The following is a 26,134-nucleotide window of genomic DNA, read 5'->3' as shown; positions in this document are numbered from 1 at the left end:
TACAGAAAGAGGAGCAGCACTTTCATATAAGATTGCCCATGCTTGAAATAGCTCATCTTATTTTGTAAATCATCTTTTCTTGGTGTCCAAGAGTGCAGTTCTTTTTTTCTTTTTTTTTTCTAAGAATTTTGTGGTAGTTTTTTTTGTTTTCTTTAATATGTAAATAGTAGTTTACTGCAGATTTGATAAATAGCCCTACCACAATTCTCTGTCTTCTGTGTAAAGGGGGCCAACACAGCAGGGAGCGAAAGGCAGCCACACTTTGATGGATGTGTGAGTGATAGATGGTGTCTGTGTGTGTAGTGTACATCCTGGTGTGTGTCTGTGTCTCTTGGACGCTGCCGCAGCCAATTCTTTTAGATCACAATGTGGCAGACGGGATAAAAATAGGTGTGAGGCACAGTGGCACATCAGACTGATGTCATGTTTTTAAGGAACTTGATTGGATTGGCTCATGTTGATAAAGTGGTTGATGTAGCCATTGTAATTGTTTTTTTTCGGTCGGGCCTCAGAGATCATTGCAGAGCTTACAATTCTTGAGGTGCAATTGAAATCTTTATTAGAGGTGGATTATTATTCAGGCTCTGATCAACCCACCACCTGCAGGAGTGGAGCAGGAGGGCAGAGGAGCTGAGGAAAACCACAGTTGATGGGTTAGAGATGGAGTTGGAGTGAAACGGCTTACAAGTTGTGGTTTTCTTAAGATTCAAAGTGACAGAGAGGAGTGTGAGAGAGTCTTAAATATTTATGTCAAGTGCATGTGGTTGTGTGTGCGTGTGCATGTGCGTGTGTGCATGCGCTCGGCTTGCAAAGCTCCTGTAAGGAAGCTATATATGACACTGCTTTGGTTTGGTTTCCATAGCAGCGTCTACCTGTCACTCCTCACAAACCAAATCGGGTTCAAATGATTTTCCTCCGCAGAGGAGAGGTGGGATGTAATCACAGCATTGTGCTTATTTCCCCTGATGTCTGCCGTCTCATCTGCTCCTAGGAAATCCTGAAGTAAAGAAGCCCCGAGGCTTCCAGGCTTTAGAGAACACAAATGAGAAAATACATTTACTAAAACGTTGGACTTTGATCAAGTCTGAGGTGTGACCTTGTGAAGTTTTTGCAGATGGTTTATTGAGCGAGAACGTGAAGCACTGGTTTCTTTATGTTGAGGCTCCAGGCGACTGGACATGCTCTCCAGATGTGGTGGAGGTGTGGGAGTCCTTGAGGAGGAGGGGTGTTTGCAGCTCGAACTAAATTAAGGAGACAGCGGGTCAAGGGCACCTCTCCACTTGTTTACTCAGACAGCTATCCTTCATTATCATTTGTCTGTCAGTGTCGGGATCTTGTTACTGCAGTGCCATTGACCTCCCTCATGTGACGGCCATTTTGAACCCTCAGGGTGGGAAACCACTTTGGGCACATTCTGTCATATATGGTTGCATTTATAAATGTGTACGTGTGTGTTTGCATTGAGTGTAAATGAGACCCTGAGAACAACCTTGTACTAAAATAGCAACTTAAAGCCACTTGAGTTAAACCTGTTTGGTAACAAAAGGCAATATGTTTCCTTCAATTGTTTTAATAATAGAAAATTAATGAATAAATAAACAATTTTAATTCTCTCTTCCACCTCTTGTTAGAAGAACAGAAAAATATATTATTTAAATGTGAATTCACTGATCCTGATTCAACTTTCCCTTGACTTTCAGCCACCTTAACTGACAGCAAATTGTAAAAAAAACTACATTACTTTGTAATCAGTAGACTATCCACTTTTTAAGCAGAAATATAAATCTGTTGTTTTAACAGCTTCTGAAATGTCAGGGTTTGGTGGGTCTGGTGTTCAATAGATCAAACAGAAATCAAAAACTTACTTACAGAAAAAATAATAATCATAAGATACAGCCTTAATATATTTCATAGAATTTGTATCTGCGAAATCCTTTTTGTTTGTTGTGTTTTCAGAGGTCATACGGGAGTGATAAACTAATAATTTATTTGAGATTCCAACATTAAAGCAACCACAAAGCAGCTTTGTAAATAAGTTCAAGCCACTGCTTTATCTCCAGAAACTGGATTGCAATTTGTTTATCTGCATTATCTTAATAAACCATAAACTTGCTCGTCAGTCATTTAAGATTTATTAAAGCAACATTCCAAAACACTATATCTTCTAAAATGGAACAATTTGGTGCCTGCATCTGTTTTACGTCATTGTAAATGATATTAGTTTCAGACTTTGTGTTGGAACTTCTGCGGGTTAGGGGAGGACAACAGTTGGGCCATCTATCAGTAATAACAGGTGTGTCTGCGTTAGAGGAGACGACCTGGAGCTGAGGAATAGTTTATATCATGTGTCCAAGGTGATTTTCGGCAGCCCCATCACAGTGATGCTATGTGAGTTTTAGTCCTCCCTATGGACAGAGACTGACATGTTGACCCCGAGGAGCTCAAACATCCAGGAGGAGAGGAGGAAGGGAAGAAAACACAGAGTCAGATAAGGGATGCGAGAGCAGAAGTGACTGTCAGGAAGATATAGGCTGAGTGGAGGGAAATGTGAAGCAATCGAGCCGACTCAGACGGGGGCTCTGAGAGGGCTAATGGACTACAGGGCATCAGTGTCAGGTTTGCTATCTGGTGGAGAGCGTGGATAGATGGTGGGATTCGAGAATGAGAAGGAGGAGAGGAGTGTGGGTGCACAAAGGCAGATACATGCTGCATGGACAAATTGTGCGTCTGTTTCCCATTAGCTGCGTACGAGTGTCGGTCGAGATGGTTTACCTCAGCTGGTGACTTGCTCGGGAGTGCCTCCGCAGTTCATCTTCAGTGCTGCTGCCCCGGCTATAACCTCATACTACGAGGTTCAATGTTTAGTTCAATGAAAAGTGCATAGACTTTATTCACACTTGCATATTGTCATACCAGTCGTCTTAGAGGGAGTGTTTCTGAACCCCACGTCCTTTCACCGACGATACAAAATGATGTGACGCCTTAGTACAAATATTTCCTCTTGCTGAGTGTTCATATGATCAAAGTCTCCTTCTCTGTGCCAGTTTGGCAATGCTTTATGGGAAGTGCGTCCTTTCCTTTCCTCAAGTGAAAATTGTTTTAAGGCAGAAGCTGGGCAACCTCAAACACCCACGACTTCATGAAATGTTTCAGGTGTGTGATATTCAGACTGGTAGTCTATGGAGGCTCTATGCGTGTGTGTACTTTGGACTAGGACCAAGGAGCTGTCTGTGTGATTATGGGAGAAACGAGGCCTGTGGTTGAGTCTGACCATGATCCTGTGGGAGGTTGCAGTAGCTGTGTCTCACTATTGGATTAAAAAAGCAGAAACATTCCCTCCTTCTCCTGCTCCAGCTACAACTCTCTCTCCCACTTTCATATGCTCTCCATATACATTCTCTGTGCAGGATGCGTAATTGTTGAAAACCGAGCCTGAGTCAGATGCTAACATCATTACCAAGCCCACCTTCAAGGATCGAGATGTAAACGATTGGTAAATAGTAAAGCCCTCCTTGTCAGATTAATCTCATTTCAATCGGATTTTTATTCCCCCAAGTTCCATTAGCTCCTGTGGCTTTTCGACAGACTAAGTCTGAAGGTCAGATCTCTGAGTGAGATCAGCCCTGTGTGGGCAAGCACCCCCTGAACCAGACTCATCCTGGAAGAACAACAGAGAAAAGCCCAGCGGAGGAGGAAGGGGTAGAATGTGGTGGAACATGAGGTTTCCAGGCCTTGTTTTCTGCGCTCATGCACTGATGGGCTTCCTGATAATGTGCTGATTGTGGAGGGGAGGAGATGGCCTCTCATCCGCGATCATTGTGACGGATGTATTGACGTGATGCCAAGATTTTCTCCATGCCTGCCCCGTGCACGCCCCTTTGCCTCCGAGCTTTGTTAGTCAGCCCTGTTCTCAGGAACCCTCTCTAGGTGTCCCTGATGGTATGTTGGCCATGTTGCCCGTGGTATCTTTGCCATATGTGTGTGTGCGTCTGTGTGACTGCATACATATGTATGCATGAGAAATAGGAGCAAGGGCCTCCTATGTTGCTGTTGTTTTTGTTGTTGTTGGTGTCGACGCCTCACTCATCCCAGTGAATGGACTGCTTGGTCTCAATAGAAGAGAGGCGTTTGTGTGGGCTGGGTCCATCATTCATTCACTTCATTCATGTCCCCGGGGAAGCAGAGGGGGAGTGGCATACAACACTGGCACGGCACTAACGGTCAAAGCATCAGTCTGTCCTTTGCCTCCCTCTGCTCGCCCTCTCTCTCTCTCCCTCCCCATCTCATCTTCCTCGTCTTGCACTTTTCCTCCTCTTGGCACAGATGCTGAAACAGTCATCACTCAAAGCTTGGCTGTCATCCTGGGCTTTCATGTTCCGTAGGATTTCATGTTCCATGAATTGATGTGCTCCTCTGGACCTTGTGCTTCGCTGCGCTACAATGATGGAAGACCTAAGACAGCCCCTCACAGAGCTCATAGGAAGCTTCACCTCCTGGCACAAACACAAAGGCACAAACTTTTTTCTTCTCTGAGGCTGACAGATCTAGTTTTAATGTGGTTGGCCCAGCCGAGAAGTAGACGGAGGAAACAAAAAAAATGTCTTTTGCCTTTGGGAAGATCTCCAGCCTAACTGATGCTTTGTTCAAGTGTAATCACATTTAGGATGACTAAAAAGCTTAGAATTCATTACTCCATGGCTTTTGATGATACTAACGTCATTCATATACACAGCATGAAATTTTGTTCTTCACCACCGTGGCTGGATTACACTGTCCCATTAAACCAGCTATGCATGATTAATTAGTCACAAAGCATTGCAATACATTGTGAGCAAATTAGACCATAAAAGCAACCGGAACTTCACTGTGATTTTGGCTGCTATGCTGCATTGCATGCTGGGATATTTAACTGCATTCCTCTGTGTCACTAAAAGCTTTTATTTCTTTTATTTTAGCTTCACAGATTAGCTCAGCATTATATTTTGGGAAATATGTTCATGTAACCAGCATCACTGTGTTACATTGTCATCAGTGTCTGCGTCTAAATAATCTGAATTTTAAAGTCGTTAAAGTCTTAAATACGTTAAAAGATTTTACTAGGTCAAAAATATGTTACGGTTGGTTTGGATTGTGTTAATTTTCATTTAACACCATTTCCAGTGTGCTGAAAAAATGCATTAATGTGAGGTGTTATGACGGCATGCGTAGTTGGTAATGTCTCTTCGGATGTAGTTCTTTCTTGACTATACAGATATTAGCATGCTGACACCCAGGTCACAATGTATCTCAATAAAGTTGGCTTGGCCTTGGGAAAGACTATGGTAACCTACTGTCTCTGCCTGTAGTTTGTAGCATAGCTTATCACAGGTTATTCTCTACTAGGCTACATCACCTTATCTTCACTTATGGGGAAGTGTAAGTAAATTTGAAGTTCGGATATAAGTCAAACGTGATATAGCTCTTGAATTTTATTCATTGTGGTCTATAAAAAGTTGTAAATTTAGCTTGTTGAAACATGCAGAAACCGTGTTCCATGCACAAGTTTTTTGATGAAGAGTTAAATACTATACCAAACATATATCTGCCCCTAAGACCGAACATTTTCTTGGTGAAATTTCATTTGCTATACAATACACAGGGCCAAACAATTATTTAAGCTAAGTAGCTGGTAGGTGTATTATTTCACTGGTTAAGCTGTGTTAGTCTTATTTATCTATCTATTTTTTTGTGCTACCAGGTCCCATATAGCTCAAAGTGATTTAAATCTGTCTTTTAATGTCTAACTCAGGGCAAAAAAGAAAAATGGGTAATTCCATTAAAAATACTAAGAGCAGTGGCGCTTTGCAAAGGTTAATGCTAAATATCATAAATTTGCAATAAACATAGTGACTATTTTCATCATCAATCTGCAAAGTGACATAAGCCATTAAGATATGGAAGCAGCTGCAGAGATAAAGTCCTGGTTTGCCTGAAGAAATTCTTCATTGGAATGCTGGCGGACTCTATTTCATTTTTTTTTTCTTTTGCATGATTGCGAGACGATCAATTGCTCTCTCAACTCTTTTCTTGTGCGAACGTTGCAAATGATTCACCATTTCATCAGATGATCATAACCATACTGCTGGAAGAAAATATGGCCAAGCTGCAAACAAACAAGCCTCGAGCAGGAAGAAAAAAAAAAGTGTCTGCTGTTCAGATCTGATGAATGAAAAACAGATAACGGAGACGGAGTGTGAGAAGGTTTGAGCGAGAGAGGCTGCTAAGAAGAGAGAGAAGCCTTTCTCTCTATATTCCTGGTGTGGATCAGACTGTTTGGTCGTCTTATCAGTGCACAGCGGAAGGCTGAGGCACTGATTTATGACGAGGTATGAAAGTGTGGGATCATAGGATTTTTTTTTTGCCTCCATGTTACACCGTGCAATCACTGGCCTCCTTCAACACCCTGTGTGACGACGCATGAAGGAATTGTGACCAAGACTTTCCACTGTCACGCATGTTGTCTTCCTCCCAACAGATAAGGCCTCTTCCCTTCTTCTCCTTGTTTTTTTTCTCTCCCTCCCTTCATACCTCATATCTGTCTTTCATTCACCAATCAAAAACAGGGGCCGCCAGCAAACACTTTCTTTTGTTGAACTGAGCATCTCCCAGCTGGATGTTCAGACGTGTTGCTTTCATTATAGGTGTGAGCCTAAAGCCAAATAACTATTGATTGCTGGATCCAACAGCACAAATAAATACAGGTTATGAGTTGCTGCTGTGGTTTTGAATGTGTTGCATCCGGGCTGTTTAAATGCTGGAACGGTCAACAGTTCTTATCTATCTCTGCTTGTGTGCGTACTAAATCTCACTGAGCAGAGCTGCCAACAATAACATGCCAGAGAAATCACAGCCATTTTCTGATTCCTCGTTTCTGTTTGAGTGCAGAGTTTTGTTCAACCTGGTGCTACATGCACCTGTAATCTGGATAGGGGGCAATCGTATTTGACCATTTCATACCAGCTGGGCAGTATCTGCTGTGTTGTATTAACCGAATGACTGTTGGTGTGGTTTGTTTAGAGCAGACATGTTATGTTGTGTTGTTTTGTAGGATTTTTTCCTTCTGGATCGGAACCGGTTTCTTAATTTTGCCTGTCACCTCCTGTTTCTGACAAACTTCACCATTCAACTTCACAATGTCCTTTTGCAATGTATCTTGAACTAGAACAATAGAGTGGAGACCTCCACCAAGGCCCAACAACCTTATAAAACCACATTTAAATCTCCACAATCTAGATTCTTATTTTTATCTGTATCAAATTGCACACAGTCATATATATTATTCATATAAATATATGACCAAGAAACATGAATAATTCCCTTGGAAATCTGTAAAAATGTCAAAAAACATCCATTTCTTTCTGCGCCCATGTCCCAGCCTTCTACCAAGTTTCCTGAAAATCTCTTCTGTAGTTTCTGTTTAATCCTGCAGAGAATCGAACCAACAAACTAACGGAAAATGGTGAAAACAGAAAGTGTACAAAAGCACAGACATCCAAACAAAAACAAGACCAGTTGTGGCTCCCACAAACTTTTTAATTACCTCCCAGGTAACATTTTGGCTACAAGTCCTTCATTAGACAGTGCAAAGACAAAGACACTATACGTATGTTTGCACCAAGAAGTAACCAAGTTTATCAGAGCCCTAACTGGTGTGTGAAAGAAAAAAAAACTTCCTTGGTGGAGGTGATGATATGAATTAATCACTAACTAGAGCCATTCAAAATCCACTCTCTGCTGCCCTTCAAAACCCACACTCTGCATTCTGACCCTTATGGTCACGGGTGTGGAAAAAGGCCACAGGGTCATGGAGTAGGATGTCCCATCTGTCCATCACACATGAAAGCTGCCAAACCAACACGCACTGCTGTTTAAGAAGGGAGGACTGAGTGCGTCAGTCAGCGAGGGGAGTTAAAAAGGCTGTGGATTACACATACGACAGTAATCTATTGGTCTGTCAGCCCGTCACTCTGACTAACCTTCCCTAACTTGGCTTTAATGGCAGGCTGAAATGAGAGAGTGGGGCTGGCCTGTAGCGGACTATTGACATTATCCATTAAAAGTGTAATAGCTGCCAACATGTTTCATCTTGAATGACATTGTTTGTGCTTTCAAAGCACAAATCTAACCTAGTGGAATGTAAATTGTCTCTTTTTTGGCCTGTAATTATTTTCTCAGGCCCTCTCATTTTGCAGGCCATTTGTTTTGGGAGAGATCGTGACTAGACCTTCCTTTTCAGTTGATATTTTAAACTTACCTCCAGCTATGATGACATTAAGGTGGTCCAAGTTGCTTCCTTATGAGATTACACTTACATGTAAGGTGATGCATGTCTTCCCTCACACCCCTGATAATCTATCACCTTGTCAAATCATCATCTTCACAGAGACCCTTTGACATGGACACAAGACAGGTGGTGATGGATGGCGCATCATTGCAACAAGAATGTCTCCTTATTTGGTTTTTATCACTGTGGGTTAAATTGGTTACAAAATTACAATCCTTAACACCCGTCCATACCATTCCCATTGTCTGCATTCCTTTCTGCCAACCCTCCCCCTCTTCAGCCCCTTCTGCCTTTGCTTCAAATCCCTCCATTCCCATCATATCCATCATGCAGCCGCTGAGAGAAGATGAATGCCCTTGACTGACGGTCATCATCCCCCACTTTAGTTTGCTCCACTCATCTACTCGCATTTGTGTGTCAAGCAGACAAGACAGACGGCAAATGGAAGTGTTAACATGGATGTTCTGTGACTCACAGCAGCCAGAAAGCACAGTCTCACCACTTGATCTCCCTATATTCTCATCTTCCCACAGCAAACTTCTCACCTGTGGAATGTTTGGATTTATCTGTGTGTGTGTGTGTGTGTGTGTTTGTCTGGTTTCATTTGTGTGTGTGGACATTAGTATGTGGCTGTATTACATGCCCTATCAGGGTTGCAAAACTTACAAATTTTTGAAACAGAGAAAAAGCAAAGATGGTGGTGCTGACTGGTGTCATCTATAGACATAGAATCAGTTTGTTCCTGATGACAATTCTGCTAACTGGACTTTGAGTATCGTACAATCCCAAATACCAATCTAGTACCAGCTGTATGCTAACGCTTTATGGAAGTTATTATTGCTATCAGTGTCGTATGGCCTTTTGCAAGTGCGTTAGTTGGAACATTAGTGCCACCCCTCAAAAGTGAAGTCTAGCATACAGTAGATGCAGCTGTTTTACTTGTGGGACCATTTAGCATGAAATATTGTCTAACGCTACAATACATCATCTTCACTGCTCTAAAAAGTGGCAGGTTATCTGGGTGAAGGTAATAGACCTTAAAGATGTGGTATCTGATCTGTTCATAGATTTGAGTACTCGCCGATGCCTGACTCTGCTTTTTCAACAGTATTGGAGGTGTTTTCGGTGCTTGCTAACATCTCTAGCTGGAATCTTGACCATAAGAAAACAGTACTGAAGAGACGGGAAGAGTGGATTGCGAAACATCCAGAAAAACGTGCTAGAAGACTCACAGATAAAGCTACTTGTTTTGTTTTTTTTTTGTTCAGGGAAGAACTGTTGATAAACCTGAGCCAACGAAGGGCCCAAATCCAATAAATGAAACTCTAGCAAAAAACATCTCATACTTGTGGACCTCAATCCAATCTCACTGAGGCCATAAGAAAAAAAAATATTGTTCTTGGACTGCTCCCAAGTAATAACAGCTTTGGGGTTACCTGTAATAACTTGTCAGGGAATGTGTGTGTTTTTGTTTGAGAATATGCTCAAGAATTGTCCAAGCATATTCCTGGTTGATTTGTTTTCTTTGGATGCAGAGCATTACAAGACAGAAAATACAGAATTCCTGCTCCCAATGTAATTATCCTCAGAATCATCTGCTGAGGTCAATGCCATATTGATCTGTTGGTTCACGGCTGCACAGTTGGCCACTAATAGAATGGATTACTGCAGAAATGTTATGTTGATCTGTTTGTAAAGAACCTCTCTTGAGGGAAAGTGTTTTGAAACATCTTTGACCTTCAACATTGTTAATGTCAATCAACCACAGCATGTTGTGTCAGTGGTGGAACCAAATATTTTCATATTTATTGGACATTTTCCACAAGGATATGGAGAAGCTAGCCAGTAGGACAGTTACCCGAACAGAGTGGTCTGGGGCCTAAACCTTCCCTGGAGAAAAAGCCAAGAATTGGTGCCTCTGGTACATTTTAATGCCTACATATACACTGATCATTATATTGCATATTTAAATTAATTTGTCTATCCTATCCTTTATATGTGACAGAACAACTGTGACAAGATAAGCACATAATAAGCTATAGCAAAATGTATCATGGAAAAATACATATTGATCATAAATGTTATTGCAGTTATCTCTGTCATATTTTATTTTGAAAATATGATTTGTAGCATCTGACATTGCATCTAAATCCTGTTCTAGAGCAGCAACAGTAATGTTCATATATTCACTGAACACTTATCTATGATGTTGGTGAAATAAATAATATTCCTGAGTTAAGTTGATAGAGAATAGAAATCACTTAGAGATGAATCAGTATCAGTCCTCCTCCCTCTGCTGCTGTGATTCACTGTCTGCAGGCACCACTGATGGGGGGGGGGTGAGAGTTAGTCTCAGACAGTAGTAAGTTTACAAGAGTTTAACCACAAGACAAACTAACATCAACCCTTCTGCAGTCTACGCACAGACAGGTCTCATAACAACTCACTGTTGGCACATTGTGGTTGTGTAAGACATGACAGGAGACGGTGGACAAAATATCACTTTGGTTGGATGAAGTACTTAACTGGCCTTTTATAGTTTTCAATCGTTGTCACTTCGCCACAGCTCCTACATTCTGCTCAGTGTGTGTATATATTGTTATATATTTATCAGACACATGGAATTACAAATTAAAATCTTCCTTTTAATAAAAACCTGTCCCAAGTAAAGACCGGTTTCCTTCTGCATTTGCGGTAAATAAAGAGACATTCAAATGTGAATGTCATGGTGACGTTAAAAGGAAATTGGGGTCGCTACCTAAGCCTCTCGGAACCGTGAATGTCTGTCCAATAATATGAGCAATTACATCTTGTTGATGTTGAGATAATTAGGTGTTAAGTGACATTTACTGACCTGTTGATGGCGCTCAGTTGATCACCAACAAGGTGTTATGCTCTCAGAACCACGATTATCCAGCCCATGTTTCGAGGAGTCCATCTGATAACTTATACAGTACTTTGCTCCAAATTGATGGACCAACCGACTGACTGACCACCCTCCATTGTCATCCATAGAGCTGAAAATCCAAAAATGGCATCATTGCTGCCTTACAATGACTCTTGTGTTTATGCTTTTGAGTCTTTGTGGAAAAGCCTCTACTCTCCATTAACACAGCACAAAGGCCGTCAGACAAAAGAGCAGGTCCTTGCTGCAGGCCAAAACCTTAACACCCCATCTGAGGTCCACGCCATGCTGCTCAGCAACCAGCCGTCTGATTGTTGAGCATTATCTGGTTGTCCCCTGCCTGTCACAGGAAATTAGCGTACAAGGCTCGGCCCAGGATCTGTGCCGACTTGTACCTGGTCGGGGTTGACCCTGTCTTTGTCTCGCACTGACGTGAGGTCAGGTGGGTGTGTGCAGCAGCAGGGCATGCAATATTAAGTTGACCGTGCCGAGGCAGATGGGCTTCTGGCACTCTCCCATTAGTGGTCTGCAGTATAACTCCACTGATGCTGGTGACCCAGGGGCTCCTCTAACTCCTCTAGCTGCCCTGTCTGGTCCTTTGGAACTGAGGTAGAGTTTATATTCACAGCTTAAACCTCTAATTGACCATATCATTTCATACCTCGATACAGGAAAAAGAAAATACAGGCATGTCCTTACCATTGCAGTGCATATTCCATGATTTCCACATTTTCCATGGGCAAATTTAATCCAAAAGCTCCATCTTAGATCATTTGCTTTAGAAATTAGTGCAAGTGCTCAAAATCCCCCTCCCAAAAACCTAAGAAAGTTTTGCCTCTTGAATGGGGTCAAATAATTGCCCTCTCTCTCTCCAGGTGGGCTGCTCCAGTCTCTCAAGAGAATAGCTGACACAAACACCACATGGTGTGTGTGGACAGAGGAGACGAAATCACACATTAAATTAACAAGAATGCCGTTTTAGCTGGAAAGCAGCAAGGAAATTCCATGCTGTGTCATAGTTATTGGTCCTTGTTTGAATGTGTCACCATGTCCTCTTTGCACAATGGAAGCTGTTAGCACCACACAACTGCAGGCAAATGCAAATATTAAGAGGAATTTTCTTAAAGCTTGCACAACATTCATATGAATGCATCACTGCTGAATCTCAGTGTCTCTTGACTCCTTCTTCATGCCAGAGTTAAATACTTTTAATGGGTGAAGTTTGAGCCATGCATCATTCGTTCGCACATCATCCCCCATCACCCTCCTTCTTCCACCTGTGCCATGCTGGGTGCTAAAGAAAGGATTGAAGGATTCAACAGAAAAACAGCCATGTGTTATCTCAATGTACTGGTATGCAGACGGAGGCTAGTGGATGCTGGCAGGATCAGACAAGCCAATAGGAAAGGAAAGGTGTCAAAGGAAGCTGGGCGATAAATCAAAATAACTTTAAGCAGGCATAGAGAGGGAGATTTAAGATACCCGAGGATGCTCGAAGTTTTTATGTCAAGCTTCCATAACAACATCTGTAAAGAATCCATTCAGTGTTCTGGATGGTGTGCAAGGGTGGAGGAAAAGCTCAAACAATCTCTAACGGTTGATGCAGGACAGGAAAAGGATTAATGATGCAGAGATACGCGTTTCCTCATCACTCATCACTGAGCAGTAATCCAGTTTTATTTTACAGAAGAAGCAGCATTTTGATTAACTGGGTTTGCTCATCCCATTGCCTTTGCATTCCTAATTGTCCAAATGAAATATGGTTGAATGAATATGACTGAAAGGATGAGAATACTTTGTCCTCCTTAATATAGGAGTTTGAGTCTTAACTGCAGCCAATCCCTTAAGAGAAGATTTCCAGACTTATCAAAACTCCCTTCCATTATTTTTTGAACTTGAGCCAATGAGGCTTGATGTATCTTCCAGTCTACTTGTTCATTTTGCTTTATGAATCTATAACATCAACTACATATCTCATAGAAGCTGCATCAAAAACAGCAAGGGAAACTCATATAAATCAACGGAGAGCATCTTGGTTGACTCAAAGAGTACTGCTCATTTGTTTAATTGACCTACACTAGTGCAGTAACCTTTTTAAACCTGCCTGTTTGGGATGGTCTGTTTACCTGGCCTGTGGCTCAGCCACTGCCGCTACAGAGCGCTGGTCATCTGTTTATTAATATTGAACACAATCATATGTCCAAATCACACCAAATTCAACACTGCATGTCCTTGGGCCCCTAACAAAAAACTGTTAAAGTGTGAAGCCGATAAGTTGAACGGCTCTCATGATATTTGAGCCACATACAGACAAACTGAGATTTCTTGAACTATTAGTGGGATACACATGGGCAGAATGTTACACAGCTTTTTAAATCCATGTATCTGCCCCTCTGTCTGTTTAACTTGTAAATGATGGCCTCTGTTTGAATACCAAATGCTGCTCGCTCCTTCTTTCTTAAACATGACTTTTGAGAACGTCTGTCTCCTCTCTCGACTCCTGCTCTTTACCTAAGCTTGTCTGACATCTCGTGAGTCGGTTTTGTCCTCTGTCCAACTCCTGATTAGAATACACATCGGAAAGCCTTTGTGAGTGCTTTTTTTTTTTTTGCGCCTCCAGCAGCAGTGGAAGGGAGCTCAGCCTCTCTGTGTTAGTTGCTGAGCAGCTCTCTATGGGCTCGACTCAGAGTTTCCATGGCTCTCTTCTGCCTGCGTTGATAAATGGAAGTTCTTACGTTTGCTGTCAGGCTTTTCTTCCCCTCGGGACTCCTCCCTCCATTCTCACTCCTCCACCACACCATTTGCTTTTGTGGGTGAAAAATGACCTCAGGGAATAGAGTGGATTCTCAGCGCTGGACAGGAGAGTGGAACACCCAGACAGGATAGAGGTGGCTGTTGTCCCCAGTGGACCCTGAGTCAACACTTGCGTCTAATGGTCTCTCTAAATTTACCTCCTAATTACCCCCCTCTTATTGCCCCCAGCTAGCAACACACTGGCCATGACCTTGATACACGAGAAAGCGTGAGCGCACTTGTAAACGTAAGCTTAGTTCACTCAGAAGAGAAATGAGCTGATTTATCGACAGGAATGTTGCAAATTTCAGCAAAACTAATCGAGCAGAGGAGTAAGAGAAATCTATGAATAAGAATGAAGTGAGAAAGCACTGTGCATCTGGGTGTTTATTAATGCAGCTGACCGAGAGGGAGAGTATTTGTTCTGAGTGCCAGGTCAGAGGTCAGCTGGGGAGAGGAGGATTTTTCATCCATTCACACCAACGCTGTCTCATTATTCAGCCCTCGCCATAATCCCTCTAACCTGCCGTGTCACCACTGACCGCCGCTGCCACCCAGACCAGCTCGCTGCAAGCGACAGTGCGGCTACATCAACAAACACAGCTTCATCATCATTACAGCGGCCTGCAGCATCTGCACGACCCCAATCCCTCCCCTCACACACACACACACACACACATGAACACTTACACGCTTACAACGGCCGACCAATGGACCAGACTGTGTTTGGAAGATTGAGTATTTTGTAAACTAAGGAACCAAACAGTGTTTTTTCATGTTCTCTGAAATCCAGAGATTAATGTTGTAGCATAAGAGTGTGGCACAGTGATTTCCTGAAAGCAGGGCTTTATGTGTAACAGCATAGTGTCGGTATGGATTTCTCAGTTTTCATTGCCACATCAGTTTTATTTTTGTGAAACGAATGTAAATATATAATGCAGTATAAATCCTATAGAATTGTAAAGTCTCACTGTAATCATTAGATGCTTTGCTCTTTTTCAATTAGCTGCACCTACACCAGTGTCCTTGCCCCCTTTCAAACATTTCTCACGAGACGTCTTCTCCTATCTCTCCCTGATCTCCTCCTCTCTTTAACCACCCCAGCTCAGTATCATCATGACCACCCTGCTCTCCCAGCTTGGAGGAGGCACTCTGCCTGACCCCCCCAGAGATAATCCTGATTATGCTGAAGTGTGTAAGGGGGCCAGGATGAGCTTTCACCTCAGACCCCTTGTGCCCTTTGACCTTTCACATGCAGCCCTGCAGAACTATTGAGGGCAGCTGTCCACTGTGGTGTTTGTAGAGGAAAAAGCATGGATATGCATTGCACTGGTTTCTTTATAACAAATAAATATACTTTTTTTTGTTCCTTGATTGGATTTCTGGAATATGAATAATGATCATTTATTATATTTCATCCCTCTGTGTAAAAGGTTGGGAAAGATGACATTACATTTTAACAGGAGCCACATGTCTTGTTCGTCTCCTCTGTGCATGTAATCCCACTGTATCCTCTTCTGATTAGGTACAGCACAACATGAACTTGATGGAGGTTGGCTTTTGCAAACCCGACAAACTAAATAAGTGACCTTTGTCAGTCGAAGCAGAGCGCCCCCTCTACTCCCTCGTGCTTTAATTAACCTTTGCTGTCATCCAAAAACAGCAGAAATAGATTTGTTATAATCTCTCACTTCTACTCGGGAAGTGAACTCACTGCTCAAATCAATTTTTCCCTGCTCTTGATTTGTGCAGTAGGAGACAGGTGTCCCTGATTTGATGTGAGGATCAGAGCGCTCGACTTCTCTTTCTATGTACACACACACACACACACACACACACACGTACACACACACACAGGCTACACACACAGTGGTATTGGTGGCAGACGAGCATGAAGAGCATCTGAGTGACAGCATCCGGAAGGGTATAGATAAGATATAATCTGGTGCCAATTATTTCTCCTTGACAGGCACAGGTAAACAGCAATCAGTTCCAGTGACATGTGTACTGAGTCAATAGTCGTGGCCCCAGTGAGTGGCGGGAGGCTGATTATGAGGTGGTGAACGGAGGCAAACACAAAGTGGAGACAGCTTGAGCTGATAAGGCTTCTCTCTGCTGCAGCTCCTCTTGTAATGGCCTCTCTGTCCTGTGCAGTTACACACATGCACTGGCCTCAAATTTTCAGCGTGCACTTGGGATTTTCAAGGAATGGCACCTAGAGACACTTAAAATTAATACTTTATATTGTGCATTTATAGTAGATGGATGAATCAAAAAGTTACTCATACGTGTTCTCTGATCTGCGACCTTTGTGAGCTTGCTAGACATGTACAGCTAAAGCCCTTTTACGCTGTCAGATTTTTTTCAGCTTTCTAAGACGCAGCTTGACAGTTGTGAGAGAAACCTGGTCCATAAGGAGCAGATTTGGAATTTGGGAGGACAACCTGGCATTTAGGAAGCGGTGTGACTGCTGCTACGAGCAACCAAAGACCCATATGACCAAATAAGATGAGGGTGAATGGAAGAGTAAGTTTGTGTGAAACTAGCAAATCTTATTTTTTTTACATATAAGAGTAGCATAGTTGGAAATCACAAGCTTGAGATGCCATAGACCTTTTTAGAAAGTTGCTCCTTCAGTTGATAGATAAAAATCCTTTTAAGGGCACATCCGTGCACACATGACTGCAGACAAGCTGCAGCAAGGTGGGGCCACACCTCTGCTCTGAACAGCGGTAGATCAGGGGGAATTCAGACTGCATGCTGGGGATGCCTGGGCAGGTATGTGGGATTTTCTGCTGCCTGCTTCTTCAAACCACACCCCCCACCCATGACCACCTCCCTTTTCAACTGACACACACACACACACACACACACACACACACACACACACACACACACACACACACACACACACACACACACATATACATACACACTAACTGGAAGAAAGGGAAGATTTTCTAGGCTGATAGCAGCAGGCTTGTCTGGGAGCTGCGTCTCTCGTTATCTCCTTACAGACACAAAACCGAGGTCACTCATGTTCCTTTAAATCTGACCCGGGAAAACCACACCGCAGTACAAAGCCTGGCCGAAGGGCTGCATACCTTGGCTGCAGAACAGAGCAAAGAGTGACACTCGGTGCAGAGGGATCACATCAACAGGTGGACAGACCACAGGCTCGGTTTACCAGCAGATGTCATTCACATTTTGGGGGAGTAGTGGGGACAGATTGGCTTTTATCCAACAAAGGTCTCCAACAAACTGAAGACAACTCCACGTTCACACCAGAGACGGTGTAGCTCTGTCTGCCTCTGTGTCTGGAAGTGATTACTCAGACCTTGCTGGGAAACTTGTTGATACACACCAGATCCTGCGGTCTTAAAGACAGACACTTGCGCCCTATCATTGCTGAATTTGCCAGTGGGTCGTAAATTCTGCCGCTGAACACGATGTCAAGGCTGTGATTTGTTTGGTAACATTTTTATTGGCTTCATGGGCAATTAGGGATGAGCTGCAACGGGCAGGAATGCTACCGAGAAGAATTTGTGCTGACAATAGAGTAAGGAGTTGCTTTGAGGTGGACTGTTATCATACCTTACTGTTATCTCACCGCACCACAGGCATTTTTTCAAAGGAATTGTGTTTTAGCAGGTCTCAACTCATAACGATGTAATTTTTCTCCTGAGTGCAAGATTGCTCCTTCATTTTCACAGATTAAAATGGCAAGATGAATAGAGTTAATGCAAAGTATAGCTTTGATAGAGCCATTATATTTTACCCAAAGGCACTTGTAGTCTCCATATGGGTTTGAAATGTGCTTTGAAATGAGTCCGATTTGTTGTTTGGAACCATGAGCACATAACCTCACAATGGGGCCACATACAAAAGGGATGCTGTGATGAGGCTAAGCATGTGCACGCATGACCGTCACCGACACGGTTTTTACTCTTTTGGCCAGGCCGTGCTTCCTATTACTAGAACAATATAACCAGTGATCCTAAAAATGCAGACCACCATGAAAAGATGTTTCCTTTTCTTCTTTTTCAAATGATTTTCATCAAGCACACGCGGCCAAACATATTTTCCATTATTTCCCGCCAAACATCTTTTCTGTTATTTGTCAGTGGTCTCCCATTTTAGTTTAAGAGAACATAAAACTGAACCGTGTTTCAAGTGGTGGTTTGTAATGATAAGTTCTCCAAACCACAATTGAATATAATTTCAACCATGTAAATTCTCTTCTATGAGAAGATAATTATTCCATTTTCAATTTTGTGCGCTGGCATTTAAGTAATGTAATTGTTGCATGCTGCATTGTAATCCGTTCAGACTGAAAACTTTCTCCCGCAGTTCTTTGGACACTTGGACGCTGGTTTTCATTTTTCCTGGCTCATGTGGCCTCAGTGAAATCAATATGGTCATTTTTTTAAGGTCATCTCTAAAACTGGTTGATATTGATCCAGTGATTCTGAATGAGAGATGGAGACTAGAACAGAGACAGAGAGAGATAACAGGCTGTCGGGATCTGAAGCTGTAACTGATAATGTTTTTTGGTTAATGTTTATATGTAAGGTAGTAGGTTATCAGTCTGTCTGTCCATCTGGCCCGTCTCATCTATCTGCCACTCCAGTCTACCTGAACTTTGCAGTGACCTAACCGCTGTCAGACATGTGACGGGCAGTCACCACCAGTATGCTCCCGTTCAGATGCCCCACGAGTGATAAATGTGGGATGTCAGCTGGTGACTGTCCCTGAAGCTCCAATATCGTTTGAAGTGTTTGTTCCACCAGAGCTTCTATTTTGCTGAGTATGTGATTGACATGGAGACGCGTATAGAAAATGAGATGAGATGTTCATGGAGAAAAGATAGATGTGTACGCTGATTTAGGTTGCTCTTTATTTCCTTATGTCCATGCATCAAATTTGAATGAGTTCAAAAATGCCAACAACGGCATAATTGAAATGGTTAGTGATTTGATTCCTAATGGTTAGTATAATTACTACTAATAATGATCGTAGAATGATTTCAGTGTGTGCATCTGTCACAATGCTATTGTAATTCTAATCATAAATGGTCAAAAAGTCCTGAAAATAACTATACATTTGCTTTTGACAATTGTTTGAATAATTACAGTGCAAACATTTCAAATTATTTTTTGGTTGGGGTTGGGTTCAGTAACATTTGCTAAAAACCTTGTAATCGAAAAACAGGCTGGGGCCGGGTTCGGACACACAAAAAAAAAACAAAATGCATCTCGGGCTTGGTTAGTTTTCTCTCAGCCTCGGCCAGGTTCGGACAGATAATTACAGCCTGAGGTGGACTGCATTTCCTGTGATTGATTACAGAGGAAACGCCTTCAAATCAAAACAGCATCAGTAAGTAATCTTTGAGGTGGAAGTTAACTCAATACATCCCTGATTCTAAGTCAGGAGAGAGATCACAGAACATTGATGTTTAAATATGATAAATAAAGTAATAAAAACCGGTAATTTCCTGTGAATCCCTCTTGTGTAGTTTGAATCGTGCACAGAAATGGCAGAATCTGCCACTGATGATAAATGCTGTTAAACAGAGAGATAATTATAGAATCTGAGTACCACTGTTGAAAAATAAAACTACAGCCATAAATGGTAAACGTAGTACTCAACATGGGGTTTAATTTTACAAAGTAATATTTAGATCTTCACATATGTGAAACATTAACTTCTGTGAGAAACCTCCTGTGATTTTATTTTAACTGATCACTACAACATTTTGTGAGACAATAGCCCATTATGTCACCACAATATGATTCCACTGAAGGTCAATTTAACACAGACCCACAACACATTTCTGTCCATGAGTAGGAAGAAGCTTTACAGATTATTCTGCAGGGAACTTATGAGAATGACATGGGTGACAGCCACGTCTATTCCTGTTTACTCCCTTATCCACTCCACCGAGGGCCGTGATGCTGCACCGTGACAGCAGCATTTCACAGTTCCTGAAGGAGCTCAGCTCACCAGAGGCTGAGAAGCTTTCAGCCAGAGGATTCATGTCAGTATTTCAACATGTCCTGTGCAGGTGGAAAACATCACGCTCCCTTATTATTCCGAGTCAAACAACAAGTTCTGCCTGGATGAGGAAATCTGCTGTAGCGGTTGGAGCAGGTCTTTCTCATCATCAGTGAGGCTCAGACTCGGTTCAAGAAAACAGTGGAGCTGTTTGTCTGGTCCCGTTGAAGTGGAACATGAACAGGTCCTCTATCTGGAACCCCCGTTTTCTCTGTAAATAGAACAGCACAAGTGCAGGCTTAACTATCTCAAGCTCCACTTTCCCAAGCGTAGTTTGAAAGGGACCAGGAGAAAGAGTGGGACCTATCAGATTCTCTAACAGCTCGGGAGGTAATGGGAGGACCGGGAGAAAAAAAGCTGCTTTCTGTACACCAGATCTCCACTTATCTCCCCTCACACACCGGGTGTAACTTAAACTCAGACACCAGTGAATTGCCCTGAGCAGCATATGAGCCATCTGAGAGCTGTTTGATTTCCAAATAGTTTGGGAAGCACCGATATGGAGGAAAGGATGTGGTAACGTTGTGTAGGAGATGATGTGAGACTATAAGCGCAGGAGGGGTCGGTGTCTTCGGAGAATTGACAACTAGAGATTATAATGAAGGAAATCTTCTCTTTCACAACTGGACGTATTTGGCGGGAAAAAGGCGAATGAGGTCCAGGGTCAAACTCTCAGGTCCTGAAAATCATCTGCTTTCCGGCCTTTTTGTAATAGCAGCCATGTTGTTCTCAAATGAACACAACTCTTTACTGTTGGCATGACTGATCAACTACTTTTCTGTTGCCATTTACCTCTGTCTCCTGTCTGCCAGAAATTTAAGTTATAGACAACTTAAAGCTATAAAATGTGATGTCCAAAAATGTATTTTTTGGACTAGTGTACTTACACGATCAAAAATGTTTCCAACAATGTTTGCAGCCAGAGAAATCCACTATTTAATTCAAAGTAACGGTATGGGAAGGAATTTTTCGTTTCGTTAACCCGAACATGCGATATGGAGCCTGGTCACCAGTGAGACTTTTATATGCTGTGTACTCCCACCATTCACCCCAACAAGCTCCTGGCTATTTTGATTACATTTCCAATGTATTTGCTGCTGCAGTTTATTTGTATATAAACATAATTTCTTGGATTTCTTGGTTTCACTTTTTCGTCGTTGCTTTTGTCAAGTCTGTCATTCCCTGATTGAGCCTGCTCCTAACCCCATAATTGCCTGTTGTAACTGTGATGCTGGGGTGAAAAATGAATGGCTTCTTTAATTTAATTTAGCAGAGTCTGGTGGTAGAAACATCATTAACCTACTATCATGTCATCAGCGTAGAAGATCCCCTCTAGAACAGAAAGTTTGAGGGAACTTTGCCAAACCAAAGAGCATCTCTGGGCCAAAATGAGCAGCTACACACATCTCCTGTGACTGTCTGTGGTTTCTGTTTCCCAGTTTGATTTTATGCTTTTTTTTTTACTGGAGTCTCACAGCACTAACAGAAGTATTTATTTCCCCCCACTCTCTTTTTTTTGCCTTATTTATGCAGAGTTAAAGTCCACTGGCACTGCTCACCACTTCTCCTTTTTGCTGAACTCGACCGACTATCGTATCCTCCGCATGGATGAGGACCATGACCGCATGTATGTGGGCAGCAAAGATTACATCCTCTCTCTGGATCTGCACGACATCAACAAGGAGCCGCTCATAGTAAGAAATGTCCCACAAAAAACCATTAAAAAACTGGATAGGCTCAACACAAGTTTACAGCTAACCATTATTTGTTCCCCTGTCAGATCCACTGGCCTGTTGTCCCGCAGAGGAAGACTGAATGTGTTTTGTCAGGAAAAGACACTAATGTAAGTATTGAAACTATGTCATGTAGAACAATGAGCAATTATTTATGACCAAGTACAAGTATTAGGGCCACATGGGAACATGTGTCACGTTAGGGGGGGAGAACATCGGCCTGTTGCCTGCGTTACATGATGAATGTGGACCATCACAAATAAAGGAATACTCCAGCGAGCACAGGGTTCTCCTTGCTGCTTATTTGATAACTTTTTTAATTTTCCTTGAAATATTATGACATTTTTCTCATTGGACAAGTCAAAATTTTTGCCCTAATCCTTCATCGTGAATCCTGAATGTTTTCACACAAACCTTTTGAGCAATTCATTCATTCTCAGAACCAGGCAGGACGATGTACCTGTAAATGTTCCAGCACGGCTGTAAACCTGCGTCCTGTGTGACCTGCTGCACATTAAAACATTTATTAAAGCCCTGGTGTAAAACATCTCATCTGTGTTTTCATCTAGCTCTGTATTTTTTGTGGAGGCCACTTCAGATCTGAATGTGGCACTGGGGTCATTGAAGGACATTTTAAATCTTGCCTCTCATTCACTGTCGCTGCCGCCCTGATTGCTGAGTGCACACAGCTGCCACCAATTACGCTCAAGCGGGAACCTGGAACGTGCGACACTCGGCCGTCTTCACTGAAATCTGAAAACGTCTTCCACGCACCAACCTACGCATCTCATACATGTCATAGAGAAATTTATTTTTTGCACCATGATTATTTTATTATTTGTTGTCCCGACTTGCCACCGGAAGCTACAGGCCTGTGTGAAGTGTTAATACCATTCAAACATCCAGACAAAGCCACAGCGGAGTCCCCACCAGGACGAGATGGAAATTCATCATTGAAATTCATATTAAGACCTGATCTTTATCGTTTGATTTTGTTCTCATACAGACACACACACACACACACACACACACACACACACACACACACACACTCTCTCATCTGATCCATGTTGGGGGGTGAGCGCTGCCAGAGGTCAGTGGGCATGAGGCTCTGGCTAATAACCCTGCTCTCCCGCTGGTAGAGAGCGCAGGCTGCTGTTTATCCAACTGGAATGTTCATTTATGCGTGTTTGGTGACCTGCGCCTCTCTCTGCCTCTAGCTACGTCGTATTGGCATCTGTATGCTCACGTGTGCATGTGCGAGCCTCCGTGTGTGCGTGTCTGTGTGTGTCCGAGGTGGGTTTGAAATTTCATCACCAAAGTAAGAAATAAAATTGGCCACTGCGAGACGTCCTTGCAGTGTGGGCCGCTCTTTAGGGAATGACAGATGATGACAATTCAAAAGCAATTCAAAGGGGATGTCGGTTCAGGCAGGAGGTCAAAGGCAATCATCCCCACTGTGCTCTCGGTGGGGGGGCGCTGAATAATACACACAAGCCCACATGCGTAAATACACACACATACACACACACACACACACACACACACACACACACACACACACACACATCCTCTGACTTGTGCATCTGTCGTGTTGCTAAGATCTGCCAAAGTAGCTCATCCCCCCCCTCTTTTTTTATGCTTGGTACATCCTTTCTTTTTCACCAGCTGTCACTAGCAGCCAACATGATGGACAAATCTGAGCAGATATCATAAGCCTGTACATTTTTGTAGATGGAGTTTTGATTTGGGTGGATGGCAGAGTGGGAGAGGCGGACAGCTGGTTGGACAAATCGAGATTAGAAAGCTGCAAACCTCGAAAGCACTGAGCTGTTTTCACCAGCACCACCTCTTTTGTCCTCCCTCTATAAAACTTGTTTTGTCTGCCTGATTTCTTTGCACTCAAATAATTGAAATTCCAAACAAACCACATCAGTGTTGAGATTTTCGCATCTTTGTCATCTTCTAAAATAAAAAATGCAAATTGGATGTTAAAAAAAAAAAAAATCTTTCCTAAAGGGCTAAATTTTCACTCAACTGTGTAATTATGCCCAACCAAAATGTTTTTCAGTTGTCAAGTCTGACGGAACATTGAATTGGCTTTTTCCCTCAAACCCCCGGCAAACACACTTGACAGCTCAGACCCACTGCTGCTCTTGGTTCCTGCCACATGGTTGTATGGTGTTTGGAAACATTTTCCCTCTGACAGTGTGGTCTGGTGTGAAGCCCAGGCCAGGCCAACTCTCTGAGCCAGGGAGTGGAGCTGCCAAACACAAGCCGGCCAACAGCTGAAATGATAGATGTGACGGTTTTAAGCCAGATAGAGGGGTTAACAACCAGCAGTGGGGCAATTTTAGATTATGTAACCATTTTTTTCATTGGTTTTCATGTTCAGCATCTTTTTTTCTTGTCTAAGTCTCTAATCCTGCTGGGTTTTTGTGTTGCCCTCCCACAGGGGGAATGTGGAAACTTCATCCGTCTGATCGAGCCATGGAACCGGACCCACCTGTATGTGTGCGGAACAGGGGCGTACAACCCCATCTGCACCTACGTAGACCGAGGACGCAGGTCACAGGTAACCAAAGACACTGTGACCTTTTACTCTGAACCATATCTGTCAATCAATCTCGGATCAGGGAGTCTCCTTCTGCTCCTAGCTTTCATGGGCTCTGCTTTTCTTCAGTCATTTTCGGCTTCTTGGTTTTCATTGATTTGTGCTGTTTCACGGTCTGAAGGATTCAGAGGGGAAAATAAGCTCTTGGCCGGTTGGTCTTGATCTCAATTATTACTCCAAAATTGCTGTGGGCGAGTCACCTAACTGCCGCCGCTTAGAGATGTTTGCAGCAATCTTCCCTCACCGCTGGGAATCGCACATTGACGGTATATCTAGAGCATATGTTGCCTCCTCGTAGACCTCCCTCCCTTCCTCACCTGTTTACACACTACGGCCTGTGGCCTGTCTGGCTGAGAGCCTCTGAAAGCCCATCATTACCGATGGAACCTCTCATCCATCATCGGCCTTGTAGCTTACCCCTTCCTCCATCCCTCCCTCGCTCCAGCACGATGGCGGACACAGAGCTGCAGCAGCTGCTCCCGCCCGGGCTGCATGTCCACACACTTACACTCACCGGTCCGCCTGTTTAGTCTCACGGTTCAAACGGAGGATTCAGGTTTCAATGTAAAGGTCAGTCCGCCTCTTGTCATTCAGCTTTTCCCCGAAGGCCCAAAAGCTATGCTGCTTCACACTGTAAGGATTTTCCGTGGTAAGAGTAGATGTAAACAGAAACCAATTGTTCAGAAATTCTTCCGCTTGTTAAGCAGAGGGCTTCACACGTTTTTAGTCCTTAGTTGACGCACAATTTTTTTTACTGTCTGGAAACTTTCTCCTGTTCCACATAAACAGCTGTTCACCTGTTTATTCAAAGTTCAGTGAAAAGTGACTCAATACACAGAACCCCGAACTGAAGAATCAGTTGTTGTCGTGATTGACAATGTCACCAATGAGTCCCAGCCACTGTCGCTACAGGGCACCGATGGCCTGTTTATTCAAGGTTTATTAATATAAACTTTTCTTACTATATCGTTGCACCTCGTAGTTGCTTCAGTCATATTTGCAGATTACTTGTTTGGTTAAATATCCTGATGAAATGAAATAATTTCAATATCTTCCACTGGTCCCACACTTTAATTTGTTCTATTCTTCACCTCATTACACACTTTTTGTTGTTGTCATTTTGTTCTATTCTCTTCTCTGCTGCATGCTTTATGCATGGAGTTGGTTATGTTTGCATGACGCTGTGTCTCATCTAACATGGCTTCTTAATGACAGATGTCATCCACCAGACTCTGGTGCTCTCTTCGCTTGTTTGACATTTTTCTCTCCATTAAAAAAAAAAAAAAATCTTCGTCCAGGCTCCTTTTTTTTTTTTTTCCAATCCCTTTTTCCTACTATTTCCTATATGTTACTCTCACAGGCATCACCAGTTGATTTTTACCACTGATCTGGAATCAGATGTCGGTAACGAGATGGCCCACTGTGCCATGTCTCTGTTTTTATTTAGGGGTCCCACTTCCTACAGGCACCCCAATCTGGAGGGAGAACAAGTCGGGCAGCAGACATCAGCACTACATCAGAGCACTTGGAGGCGAAGGTGGGCAGAAGGGAGATTTTGTAAAGGCTCTTTAGGTCTGACGCTCACCTGCAAAACTTTTTAACTCTCAGTTGAAGTAGGGGGATAATGCAATTCTGTATTTTTTTTAATCTTAGTTGGTTAAGTCAGCTAGCCGAACTGCTGAGTCTTCAAATAACTCTAGCATCAAAACAAT

At 42.8% G+C, this 26,134-nt stretch overlaps 1 protein-coding gene across 4 annotated transcripts in view; it reads left to right on the top strand.

Annotated features, from left to right (window-relative positions):
• LOC109638562 (semaphorin-3F-like) overlaps positions 1-26,134 on the top strand; it is a 50,790-nt gene that overhangs the window by 8,346 nt on the left and 16,310 nt on the right. For 2 of the 4 annotated variants that reach the window (XM_020101595.2, XM_020101594.2), the window contains exons 3-6: positions 21,609-21,769; positions 21,856-21,918; positions 24,264-24,383; positions 25,870-25,959. In XM_020101595.2, the coding sequence (XP_019957154.2) occupies positions 21,609-21,769; positions 21,856-21,918; positions 24,264-24,383; positions 25,870-25,959 (434 nt within the window). The remainder of the gene's footprint in view (positions 1-21,608; positions 21,770-21,855; positions 21,919-24,263; positions 24,384-25,869; positions 25,960-26,134) is intronic. The other 2 variants (XM_020101597.2, XM_020101596.2) reach the window with 1 other exon arrangement.

This window comes from Paralichthys olivaceus, chromosome 2 (assembly GCF_024713975.1).
Source record: "Paralichthys olivaceus isolate ysfri-2021 chromosome 2, ASM2471397v2, whole genome shotgun sequence".
NCBI lineage: Eukaryota > Metazoa > Chordata > Actinopteri > Pleuronectiformes > Paralichthyidae > Paralichthys > Paralichthys olivaceus.
This window is presented reverse-complemented; position numbering and strand designations above follow the sequence as displayed.